Here is a 12,909-nt window from a genome sequence, read left to right on the forward strand (position 1 = left end):
GCTAGTCAGAACGATTTCTTCAGGCCCTGAGGCCCACGAGCTGTCTCCAGCTGTCTGGTATCCGGGCCTGGGGTGTTTAGGGTAGGCGGACAGTAGCCTGAAGTGCGAAAGCCTCTTCAAGGAAGTAGTTGGGGGTGTGGGCTCCGGATTGGTCGCTTTGCTTTTCGAAAGCACGTTTTTGGGTGAGCGGTCCGATCTTCAAGAATTGGCTAGACCCGAGAGGGGCGGTCGCTCCAGGTTCAGTAAGGCTCGGGATGTCGAAGCATCAGAACAGAAAGTAACAGACAAGGTCAATACCCAAAAATGGGGCAGGACGAATGTGCGAGGACCTGGAGGGCCAATCTAATGAGAAGCAAAGGGTTCAGTCCATCCTCTGTCCGGGCTTCCTGTCTCTCATGCCCCCAAAGGGGTTTCTCCGAGAGTGACAGCAAAGCTGGCGATCCCAGCAGTCAGTGGGGTCTCCCACACCAGTAGGCCTTGCATGGCGCTTAGTAGTTCTTCAGCTCTCCCGGCCAAGCCCGGTGTTTCCTACAAGTCTCTTTGTATTCTCTCTGATTTTTCTGTTGTGGTCACGCCAAGACTCCATACCTGGAGACATGACTGCCGTTTCTCGAGGTGTCTATAAGCACTGGGCCATCTATGTGGAAGATGGCCGTGTGGTCCACGTGACCATTTCAGGTAAAGATGAATTATTTGTTTAAACACCAGGCTTATGTTGAAAACCAGAAACAAAAGAACAACTCAGTTTTGTGGTAATTAGCATCTGTTCCCCTTTGAATGATAAGATCTTCGATCTTCATTCAGGAAGTAATGGAACGTGGACTCCATCAGTTGACAATTCTGTTGTGACCCTCCCTTAAGTGTCTAGAACCAAGCCAGGAGGTAAGAAAATGATAAGCACTCTCTTGCCATCAAGCCACACAATTTCTACACAATAGGGCAGACATCGCTGGGCCTTTGGAGTTCTTTCAAATCCTTGCTTTGCAGCTTTTGTCACTTGGGTATGTTAGTTAAGTTCTCTGGGTCAAGATTGGTTCCATGAAAGGGAGACAGCCATTTTCGCCTGGGAGGATTGTAAGAGGGTTGAATGAGACCTGTTTCTTACTGGTAGACACTCAAAAAACTCAAAAACTTGTCTGAGAATGACACGTGCCCCCAAACGCACCATTTGTGTATATTTTTTTATAATATCATTGTCCATATTCGAGAACAAGTTTAAACGACCGAGATGCACAACAGATTCCAAGTTATGACATAGTTCCAAGTCTGTTGCTATGGGAACATGTTTGCAACACATAGTTAAGTATGTAAGTTATAAAAGTTATGTAGCAAACAATTTAACAATCACCGATAGGGTGATTCTTTGGGGGGTTCTGTTTACAGGAAGATATGGGGCAGCTGTTGGCAAATATCAGCGGAGCCCTCCTGACAGCTCTTATACAAATACTGACTGGCCAAGCACACAACTTGCCCAAGGTCACCAATGCTAAATGGACACTTCAGAATGTGAACCAATTGCTTTAACTCAAAAACCAGTGTTGCACCCACTGGTCCCACTGCTTTCGATCACTTTACTGACTGCACCTGGTTTCTTCATCCAGAAAACAGGCAAGCATCTCTGTGCCATCGCTTCATAGTTTGATTGGGAAAGTGCTGTGAAAATTGAGAAGCTTAGCTCGTGTGAGTTGCTTGCCGTTACTGACAGCTGCTCTTCCCACAAGCCTGCAGGGTGCTGGGGACCAGTATTTTGTATTCCTTTCAACAGAAGAGAAAGCTGAGGCTCACAGAAGTCACATGATTTATCTAAGGCTTATCAGCATAGATCCTGTTACTCTGAAGCTGCCATATTACACATTCTCCTGCCTCCCACCAGCATGCACTAGGGCCCTCTAGTCCAGTGGTCCCCAACCTTTCTGGCACCAGGGACCGGTGCTCCTACGAGACTCTAACGCCTGACGATCTGAGGTGGAGCTGAGGCAGTGATGCTGGCGCTGGGGAGCAGCTGCAAATACAGATGAAGCTTTGCTTGCTCACTTGCCACTCACCTCTTGCTGTGCGGCCTGGTTCCTAACAGGTTACGGACTGGTACTGGTCCGCAGCCCTGGGGTTGGGGACCTCTGCTCTAGTCCCTGACTTCTCAGTGCCACCTCATCCAACCTTCTATCTGAATCCCTCCCAAGTACTGAGCTGCCTATAAATAGAGGACACCTGACCTCAAACTCTCTCTAACCCACTGAGAGTTTTCGGAGGGGCCGCTCCCCCCGAGTCTCAGTTTCCTCATGTGCAGAATGAAGGGTTGGATGGAGGGCCTCTGCGGGAGGGCCTGGCTGCCGTCCTTTGCCTCTGAGCTCAGCCCTGAGGGCAGATCCTGAAAAGTCTTGTGTGTTGTCAAGGAGAGCTAGGAATGAGCCAGGACCCAGACAGGGCTCCCTTATCCCCCAGGGGGAGCTGCTGAAGCGTGAGCTCCTGGGGACACAGTCAACTTATTCCCTGGAGAGAGGTCTTTGGGACGGAGGGGAGAATTGGTTTGTCTTCGTGTGACTTGAGGGAGAGGGAGCGTCAGTCTTGTACCTTCCTGTGACTCTAATTCACGGTTCTACTTTTCAGAGTATGAACTGTACAGGGACATCTATTGGAATGTCTCTGGCTTTGACAGCGATCATGGGTCTTCTTTGAGAAATACTCACCAAAAGTAATAACGGCTTGAAGCCATTAAGAATTCTGGAGTTAGAGGCTGCTTTGCAGACCAGCTGTGCCTGATTCTCTCTCACTGGCTTTTGGAATTATGACAAGACTGTGAGCATCCTGAAGGATCAAGCTAACGAATCCAGTGACCCCTTCATCAAATACTTCCACTACTTAATTGACTCGACAAGCTTCAGAAAGGAAGCAGCTGCAATTAATTGTATAATCTTGGGAAAAGCTCTTAAAATCTGAGCTTTGGGTTATTCATTTATAATTTGGGGGCAATAATAACTGCTTCATTGTGTTCCGTTGAGATAACATGAGATGATGTAAGATGCCTTAGCATGATCCCTGGCCAAGAGCAGATGCTCGATAAATTTGCTCAATGCACTTTATTTCTGCCTTGCTATTATTTCACTCTTGAGGTAGGCAAGGAACTAAAATTCCTCTGGCCAACCCCAGCATCTGGTGCCTGACTCCAACATCCCTGCCAGAAGGACGTCTTCCACGAGAACTCCAGGGACTTCTTTCGGTCACTTTCCATTGGATGTTATTTATCACAAAGAGTCTAGCCTTTACTTAGCTGTGGCTGTTATATGAAGTCATTGTACTTTAAGTGCCCAAATTAACCTGGGTCAGTCTGCTCCAGGATTTCTGGAAATTATCTTTCCTCAAAACGAATCCCAGCTATTTCCCTGCATGCCCCACGTGTGGGCTCAGAAATAATGAGCCCCAGAACGCTCATCTCACAGGCTGCTATGCTGCTGCCTCTACCACCAGCAACCCTCCCCAGAAAGTGGCCCCCAGGAAAAAGCCGTCCTCCAGTGGGGTCACCATGGCTACCACTACTCTGGCCCTGGGGGAAAGGTGACAATTTCCACTTTGCTCACAATCCCAAAGATATGAAAGGCTGGTTCCTTAATCCCCACAGCACAGCAAAAGGTCTGCACGGCATCAGCCCGGCTCCATGGAGGGAGCCACGGCTCTCGAGTGTGGATCCTGGTTGCAAATCCTGGCTCCTCCACATCCCAGAAGAGACCTCAGACCTGCTACTAAGTCTCCCCTAGGCTCAGGAGACAGTCTCATTAGGAGGGTGTGGTAATACCCCTTTGGGACAGGGAGGGATGACAGGAGATAACATGTCAAACGTCAGCATGGGGCCTGGCACAAAAGGGGGAGTTAAGGACAGCTGTCCCCTGAACAATCAGGTGGACAGAGCAGGGCACATTGAGTCGCTGAATCGTACAGATAACGAGAGAGAGAGAAGGGGAGGTGGAGATCAGTGAAAGGTTGGCCGTGAGTGACCTGTCCCCTCCTTCTGCACCACACCCTGACACCCTCTGGAACCCAGAGTCTGTCTGTCTGTCTGTGATTCCCAGGGAAGTTCATCACATCCTTAAGCAACCGGTCTACAGCCCCCTGGACTACATGATCCAGACGCTGGCCGGCGGATGAGGGGGTCGGGGCTGCGGAGGGGCAGGTTGTTGAACGGATGGAGTAGACCCGTGAGCAGCAGTGAGCACTTTGTCACTGACCCGTGAGGCTGTCGCCACCGGTGAGACCCTTCGTTTTCTAAGGTCCGGCTCGTGCTGGAGATGAGGTGTTGGTGACATCAGTGGGGCCAACGTATTTCTCAGAACGTCGATCAGAGCCACCATTCACCGAGTTCCCACTCGGTACGGGGCATTTTCAGCAACTTCGATTCGCAGTTCTCGCAACCACTCTGCCGGGTCGCTGCCATCTCCCTAGGGGCACACTGAATTTGCCCAAACCCGGGAAATCTAAGCTCACGGAGGCGTCAGGATCTGAACCCAGGTCGGTGTTCCTCCTCCTGGGATAGCACGGTGCGCTTTGGGACCTGTTGTCGCGAGGAGCATCGGCGGAGAACGCTGGGCGCATGCGCTGACCAGGAGACAAGGCCTGGTGGTGGCTCTGCGCCCCATGGACCAGCTCCGTGACCGCGGACGGGAACGGCGCCCCTCCGCCACGCTTCACCCTCTATCCCGTCTATGTCACCGGTTCTTACAACAATAAAACGTGCGGCAAAGTGCTGGAAGACAGATGACGCGGATGTCCTAAGGGTGATGGGACGATGACAAGGACAACAGAGAGGCTCCCCTGGACGTGGACCGTCGGCTCCAAAAATGTTAGATGAGAGGAAATAAACATCCGAATCCCTTAAGCCCCTGTGTTTTGAGTCTTTGTTAGGCTGCAAATCTGCCTTCTTTCTCGGCCCTGAAGGAAGACGGAGCCCAGCCCCCGGCTCCAGGACGTTTGGAGCGGGAGGAGCCTGCACACCCCGGGCCTGGCCTCTGCGGCAGACTCAGGCTGGTGGCCCCAGAGTGAGCCCAGCTTGATGCAGGGGCACCAGGTGGGCACTTTAATGAGGGGAGAGGGTGGCCCCAGGCCACGGGCTGGCCATCCTCGACCCCGACTCCCCGCTCAGTAGTGGACACAGTAGAGCTGGACGCCACCACTGACCCGGAGCTCCCGCAGCCGCTCCAGGGCCTGCTGGCTCAGGCTGGTGGCCCCCAGGCCCTGCCCGTTGAGCGCCAGCTTCAGCCCTCCCTCCTGGCACAGGAGCAGCACCTGGGAAGGGAGGGCGTGAGGGCTGCAGACTTCCCGACGGACCCTCTGCTGCCTGCCCCATGCCCCCAGCGAGCCACTCCTCCCCTCGGAGGACACAGAGACAGGACCCACAGGGCGCCCAGCGGTGGAACAGGACAGGGCTAGGGCCCAGCTTGTCAAGATCCACATGGCTCTTCTCAGCCCTGGGCCTCAGTTTCACCATCTGTAATGGGCAGCTTCCTCTAGAGGAGAGTTCTCCACACCGGCTGCATGCTGGGGCCATTGTGAGGCTTTTTAGTAATGCCCGTGCCTGGGCCACCCCGACTGGTTGTGCCGGGGTTCCTGGGCGCGGGCGGGGCGCCCGGCACCAGTGTGGAGGGTCGGGCCCCTGGCATGGACGTTTTCCCCAGCAAGCTCAGCTTCCCTGCCCCCAGGATGGGAATCCTTGGCTCTGACTCACCTCGAAGAATCGCTGGGGGTAGAAGAGGAAGGGGGCCGAGATCAGCTTCTTCCGTCCCCAGGACGAGACCCAGGCCAGAGTTCTGTCCGTGAAGGAAGCCCTGAGTGTCACCAGAACATGGGCGGCCTCATCCAGCAGGCTCAGCGTGAAACTGCGGGAAAGGGCCAGAGAAGGCTCAGCTCTCGGAGCCCCCAGGCCGTGGCTCCCTGATTCCCACGCCCCACCCCTGGCTGCTGCTGCTGGGCCCTGAAGGGTGGGATGGCGGTGGGGAGTGGCTGGGAGACTGGGTAGGTTCCACCTCAGAAACAAGCGCTTAGTCACCTAACAGCTCAGAGTGGAAACACCTGATCGTGTCTCCCATCTGAGATGGAATCCCCAGGTTGCCACTTACTGGCTGCAGGACGATGGGGGAGCAAATGACCTTGCCTGGGCCTCAGTCTGTCCTCTTCAAAAGGGGGATAGTTACAATAGTAGCAGCTCACATCTGTTAAGTGCCACGTGCCAGGGAGTGGCTTACGCGCTCTGCAAATAGCATCGGGGTTAGAGCGAGGCTGCCTGGGTTCAACGCTGGTTCTGCTACGTTCTAGTCCGGTGACCTCGGGCAAGCGAGTGTTTGTGCCTCAGTTTCCTCATCTGTATCGTGGGGGATAACAACAGTACTGCACCTGCCTGTGGGGTGGTCGTGAGAATTAAACGACTTGCCACATGTGTGCAAAGTGTTAGAAGGTACCTGGTATATAATAAACACTTGTATCGCACCTATTATTTAAAGATAATGCCATAAAACACAACACGTACCTCACAGGGCCACTGATGGAGCAAAGGAGATGGTGTATGTGAAATTCAGCAAGTACCTGGCACACACTAGGTGTTGTCGACGCTACCGTCGATTTTCTGGACTTCTCACAGAAATCCTGTGCCATGAGTGACGTCCCTTTGACTGACAAGGACGAGAAGCTAAAGGACTTGCTCTGTTGCTAGTGACAGCTGTGGGGCTTCGGGCCAGGATGTGACTCAGGATTCAGGACTCCAGGTTTGGGGCACTCTCTCTACTGCCTCGCGGCTGCCTCTCTCAGGCAGGGCAGACACAGGCTGCTTTGTGTCCACAGTCACCTTGACTGAGACTTGGCAGGAAGTGGCTGGGAGCTGAGAAGAGAAGCAGGATCCACATGGCGGGCCAAGTGCATGGCATGCCCGTCCCGGTGGGCCTTTCAGGCCACTCCCAGGGGCTCTGGGCTGAACGCTGGGCAGAAGCTCAGAAGGCAGGAACCCTGGAGCGTGGCCTGCATGAAGCCTCCACCCCGCTGAGGCCGGGAGCTGGCCAGGCCCCGCCCCAAACCCCTTCCCCAGGCTCTTCCCAAGCAAAGGCGACGTCTTGCCATTGGCCTGAAAACTCTTGGAGTCCTCAGTCCTCCCACCTCAGCCCCGTCCGGCACAGCCCTCGGTGGGGTGACGGGCTCCATCCAGATGGCCGGTGAAGCTCTGCTGAAGCACTCTGAGGCTGCGACAGGAGCCCCCCAACCTCAGTGCTTGCGGGGAGAGGACAGAGAGGAAGGGTACACGTTTTGTGCAAACAAACCCCACGACCTCCGATTCTCGCTCCATTTGTCCAATTCAAGACACAGTCACTTTCAAAGCTGCTGCCGCAGCCACATTTACTGTAGGCTCTGTGCTCAGGGCTGGCACTGTGCCGTCTGGACGTTGGTGGCCCACGGCCAAACTGGCCTGTAGAACTGTTCTGGTTGGCCAGTGCTATTCTTCAACTTTAAAGTAATAGCATATTAAAAAAGGCGAGAGTTTAGATAAAAGATGGCTTCTAGATTCTCTCTAGAAATAATCAGAAGATCTGAGTGGGCCCATGGAAAGATTCTTTTCACTTCACCAGCTTCCTACAGTGAACCAGGTGCCTCACTGTTCACGTGACCTGTCAGGCCTTTGAGGGCACACAAGTTCATGGGCCTCGCAAGAGAGCAGTTAAATTATTTGCTGTTTCACTAATAACCACGTGACCCTGAGCTACAATATCAACCTGGTCTCATGTCTCCAAGTTTTTTTTTTTTTTGCGGGGGGGGGGGGGAATGGGGGGGCAGTTCCATCACTGGGAACTATTTCATTTTCCCTATAGGGTTGGGATTCTGTTTCTCTCTCTCTCTCTCTTTTTTTTTTTTTTTCCTGATGGAGAAACTCAGGATTCTAGACCCAGAGGAGTGTAGTGATTTGCCCAAGACCACAGTTTAAAAGAGGCAAAATAAGGAATCCAGCTCTGGCTTTGGAGGCTCATGCTGTCCAGGGTTATGAGCATGCCTGGCCAAGAATGCGAGAGTGTGCAGGGCAAGGGGTTAGTGAGGGGAGTGACTTCAAACACAAAACGAAAGGAGAAAGAGTAGAACAGCGGCCGCTCCCCTTACTCCCCGCCTCCGGCAAGAAAATTCTGATACCACCACATTTGTGGAGCGCTTGCTATGTGCCCGGCACAATTCTAAGCATTTATACTGAAGAGGGATTTTCCACTCAAATGGCTAACCTTGTAATCGGCTCTTTGTTCTGCTTCTGTAGACGTGCTTGCCACATAGGCCAAAGGGCAGGGTGACCTTGAGATCAACTGAAGACTCACCCTCCCCTCTGCTTGTTCTGTCTAGATAACAGCTGTATTGCCTAATAACTGCCTGTAGCCCACAGCAACTCCTGCTCTCTGTAACCACCTGAGGACAAATTAATCAATCGGCCCATGCCAACTGTAACTGCATGGATATAAGCCCTATAAAAGCAAGGTTCCCGTGAGCTCAGGGCCCAGATCTTCAGAGCGCTAGCTTTCCCGGGGCCGCTGGTGTAATAAACCTGAGTTCTCCAACGCTCCGAGTGGTGCTTGGTTTCTTGTCAGTCTGATTTTTCTGCAACAATATCACCCCTGAAGCCAGACCTATTATCACCCCTTATTATAGACAAGGAAACTGAGGCACAGAAAAGGAATAACCTTGAAGTTGCTTGGGTAGCAAGTGTCCTCAGCAGAAGCCAAACCCAGGCAATCTAGCCCAGAAAAGTTATGAAACCCAATGCAATTCCAGAAAGAAGAAAGACAGAGGGACGAGAAGGGAAATGGGAGAGGAAAAGGAGGGGGAGGGGAGGGGAGGGAAGGAGGAAAAAGAGAAACCCTTTGAGCCTGCAGTTTTGAGAAAAGGAGCAGGAGCGCCCCTTGGTGGAGAATTCACTTGGTTACTGTGGCCTCCCAAGTCCCCACTTCACAGCACCAGGGCTTCCCTCTGGGGCCAGTGGGCTGTGTTTCCTAAACCACGCCCTGTGTCATCATGGGAGGTGGCATCCTCTCTCTAGGTCTCAGCCTGCACCTTTCAAGGGCCTTTCTTGAGGCCCTAGGGAGGACTTGTGACAAGAGGCTGGTTGCCCTGACCTGGTATACTAGCAAGGAAGATGCTCCCAGAATTAGAGCTTCTGGGGCCACGAAAGCAGCCCAAGTCCTGGTCGCAATCCCAGCCGGCCTATTACAAGCCCTGTGACACCACGCAGCATACCTCCCCTCTATGCTGTCTCCTCATCTGCTAGACGGGGATTAAATGGTGGCATTGGTGACTAACGAGGAAATGCCCATGTACGAAGCTCATGCCTGGCCCAGAGATGCTTCTCCCTCCCTCCATCTTCATACTTACTCCTTGGGCTCTGGCAAGACCAGCCCCCGCACCACAATGACCTGTCCGGGCCACAGACCCCGGGGAAGGGGACGTGAGCAGGGTACCTCCTGAAGGAACAAAGGAGATGACTCACAGAGGGGATCAGGGAAAGCTGCTGTCCCCAGGAGCAGCTTCGTGGGCCACCCTCAGGGGCCGGCAGGGGTTGGGAGTGGTGCTGGAGCAGGTGAGTCTCTGCCAGGAGGAGACTCAGCTCTGCTCATTTACTGAACGCTTCCTGCAGGCCTGGCCCCCTATACTCTGCTCTCCCTGGCGTTTCCAGGCTGAGTGGGTGCCTGTCTGTGCTGTGACATCATATATGTCCCCCGTCGCTGCACCCCAAAGTGTAATGGCCCGTTCATTGGTCTGCCACCTCAGCAGCCCGTGAGCCACTGGAGGCCTGGGGCTGGTTTGTCTCTCTATCCTAGAGTCTGACACTGGGCCTGACGCAGAAGAGAATCAAATAATTATATGCAGAATAAATGGAGGAAAGGTCCAATGAAGCTGGAGCTTCGACCTGAAGCTGTCGGCCCACCCCAGCCTGCACTTTCTATGCAGGGTGCTGAGAGCATTTCCCACTAGGTGGGGGTGCCCTGCCACCCCCATGGGGCAGGTGAGGGACTACACCCCCACCAGAATGAGGAAGGAGGTCACTCACCAGCCTGGGGCTCCTCAGCTGGAAAGGCTGTCAAGGAAAGAAAGGAGGGACGTGGAGGTCGCATGGTGTCTGCTTCATGAAAGGGAACCTCTTGATATTATTACAGTAGGGGAGGTTTGGGGTTTGTCTCCCTCACAGACACCACAGGTGAAGGACTGGAGCCCCATGTGATCCTCTTGGACTCAGATGGACACCAGCTCTGGAGTAACGGGAAGAACTGGAGGAGGGTCTGTCATTCACTCACTACGTGGCCCTGGGCAAGTACCTGGGCCTCACCTCCCCTTCTGCCCTTCAGGCCAACCCCAGCTCCCTCCAGGGGTTGCTCTGGGAATCGAAAGCTCCAACCTAAAGGGATCTTCTGATAGGAATACTGGGCCCTGCCCATCCTGGGCAGCCATCCCATCCCCACCCACCTTCCCAGGCTGCTCCTGGAGTCTGGCTGGGAGGGGCAAATCCCGGCTCTCCAGGGACTGAGGCAGAGCCAGCTGTATCCATGGCAACTGCGCAGTGGGGGAAGGAGAGCTGGGCCTGTGCAAGGGGATCAGCAGCCCAGCAAGGGGCAGGTCACGCTGGGGGAGGACGGAGAACCAGAGGCTCAGCTCCCGTGGCTGGGACCACAAGGGCCCAATTTGCTCGCAAGAGACTCACATGTCCAACTGGGTACTCGCTGCCACCCTCTGCAAATGGCTGTTTGGAAAGAGAAAAAGCAACAACAGGATTCGGGGCCACTGTAAACTCTGTGGGCCAGCTGCCCTGCCTGAGCCCGGGAGATGGACAGAGGCCGCTTCAGCCTTGACGGCTCCTCGTCCTCCCTACGGGCCTCCTCGGAGGGTCCCAAACCCGGCATCATGAACGTGCTGATCCTTAGGCCACGCCTCACATACCAAATCAGCATCTCTGGTGGCCGGCCCCAGAACGCTACGTGTTTAATAAGCTGCTCAGGCGGGAGTGATGCAGCCAGCTGCTATGTCTGGGCCCCGCGGCTCCAAGTCTCTGAGTGACTCTCCTCCCGGGCACTGCTCCTCCGTGTTGACCAGGCCCCACGCCCAGTATGGACTTTTGCCCGAGGCTCTTGGGCCCCTTCTGCAGTCTCCTTCTCTTCCCCTCACCCCACTCATATCCGACACCTCAGTGGAGCCCCTCTACCTTGGCTGTAACTGGTGTGACAGGGCTTGTTAGAGGCAGGAAGGGGTCCCGGGCCTGTCCAGGCACCAGAGGAAGTCGGCAGACACTGTCACCCAGGCCTTGGTTCCAAGGGAACTTACGTTGATGTTCAGGAATCCAACGGCCTTCACCAAGATGTCACCAAATATGCCCAGGGTGTCCACACGAGACAGCGGGAGCCGGTAGCGGTAGTGGAGAAAGTGCTGTCCGTTCACACTCACCTGGAGGCACACACAGGGGCTGTTCGCTGAATTTGGACCACGCCTTGGTGAGCGCTCTTACCTGGAATTTTCCTCATTTAGCTTCACCCCAACTCTGTGAAGCAGGTACATTTTACAGACAAAGTGCCCGAGGCTCGTGGAGCCTCAGTGAGCTTCCCCAGGTGCAGAGTTGGCGGGTGGCAGAGCTGGCCTCAGAACCGAGGCAGTTTTCAATGCCTCTCTCTTCCCTGACACTGCACGTCCCCATACCCACCCTCCTCTTGCCTCTCCGCAGACCTGCCAGTGGCGGCGGCAGCATCCCCAGGCACAGGTGAGGAAAGGAGGCTCAGGAGGCTGTGTGGACCCCTAGCCCACAGTCTCTCCCTCCACTCGTGTCTCCCACAAGCTTCTTCCCTCTAGAGAAGTTCGAGAATCCCGTCATCTTTCTGGCGGGGGTTCACATCAGCAGTGAAAGCCCGGAGGCCAAGTTCAAGTTCTCTCTCCCAGTGCCCGGCCCCTCAGCTGTGACATGGGGGAGAATGGAGGTACCTTCCTCATAGGTCATGGCGAGGATTCCGTGAGCCGATATTTAGGGGCTTAGATCAGTGCCGGCACCCTGCAGGTGCTCCTGACTTACTGCGACTATGACAGTGGCACCCTCTCCAGGGACGAGCACCACAGAGTTCCCACGAGTCCCAGGCGGTGTGGGCCCAGGACTGCTGGGACCCGGGCTCGGCAACTCCTTGGTCCTCTCTGTACTTGACCTCTCACCCCATTCTCTTTAACACAGTGACATGGGGAACTCCGCAGAAGGAAGGGTGGGGCAGAAGGACACATGTTCTAGACACCCCCATTTACCTTCATTTCCTCATTTCCAAAGAGAAAGAGGATGAAGAAGCTGGCTCCTCTCTGCAGGGCCAAGCGGGGCCACCGGGCCTCGGCTTGCCAGCGCTCGTTGTGCAGCGTGTTGCAGATGACGTGGGGCTTGGTGGTGTGGAAGCGAGGGTTGAAGTGGATGGCAATATCCGGCCGGGGATGCAGGCTGCAGCCGCACTGGAAATCCACCTGGAACCTGGTGGGAGGCGGGGCTTTCAGAGGGAACTTCCGGTCAGAGGCCCCAGAGACCGGAAGGCAGAGAGGAACCCCCAAGCGGATGAGCACTCCCTTACCTGCGTGCATCTAGGGGTACCTCTCCTTGTAGCATGACCATCTTGCCTGCACGCAGGCCACCAAAAATTGTCGTGACATAAGGAACCACCTGAACAAGGGGAGAAACCCATCCATACACGGGTGGAGAAAAGGCCAAGGGACCCTTACGTCGGAGTGGTAGAACAAGAGAACTCAGCTCTCCTGCCCCTAACGGAAAATGTCCTTATGGTGCAAAATTAGTTTTCTCTGAAACATTCTCTTCCACCTTTTCCCCTTTCCTGGACTTTCACCGTCAAAGCCGCACGGCCCCGGGGAAGCCGAATTCAGCTCCACTGCCCCTTGGAG

The 12,909-nt window shown here is 54.6% G+C and overlaps 1 protein-coding gene across 1 annotated transcript in view; it reads right to left on the reverse strand.

Moving 5' to 3' along the window:
- Positions 1 to 5,127: 5,127 nt before the first annotated feature.
- The window catches only part of LGALS12 (galectin 12), a 9,407-nt gene continuing 1,625 nt past the window's right edge, over positions 5,128 to 12,909 (reverse strand). The window contains exons 2-9 of the mRNA XM_006911183.2: positions 12,585 to 12,673; positions 12,274 to 12,487; positions 11,317 to 11,436; positions 10,700 to 10,738; positions 10,052 to 10,078; positions 9,376 to 9,464; positions 5,714 to 5,864; positions 5,128 to 5,274 (exon numbers count right to left, since the gene is read on the reverse strand). Of these exons, the coding sequence (XP_006911245.1) occupies positions 5,128 to 5,274; positions 5,714 to 5,864; positions 9,376 to 9,464; positions 10,052 to 10,078; positions 10,700 to 10,738; positions 11,317 to 11,436; positions 12,274 to 12,487; positions 12,585 to 12,673 (876 nt within the window). The remainder of the gene's footprint in view (positions 5,275 to 5,713; positions 5,865 to 9,375; positions 9,465 to 10,051; positions 10,079 to 10,699; positions 10,739 to 11,316; positions 11,437 to 12,273; positions 12,488 to 12,584; positions 12,674 to 12,909) is intronic.

This window comes from Pteropus alecto, unplaced genomic scaffold, assembly GCF_000325575.1.
Source record: "Pteropus alecto unplaced genomic scaffold, ASM32557v1 scaffold43, whole genome shotgun sequence".
Taxonomy (NCBI): Eukaryota; Metazoa; Chordata; class Mammalia; order Chiroptera; family Pteropodidae; genus Pteropus; species Pteropus alecto.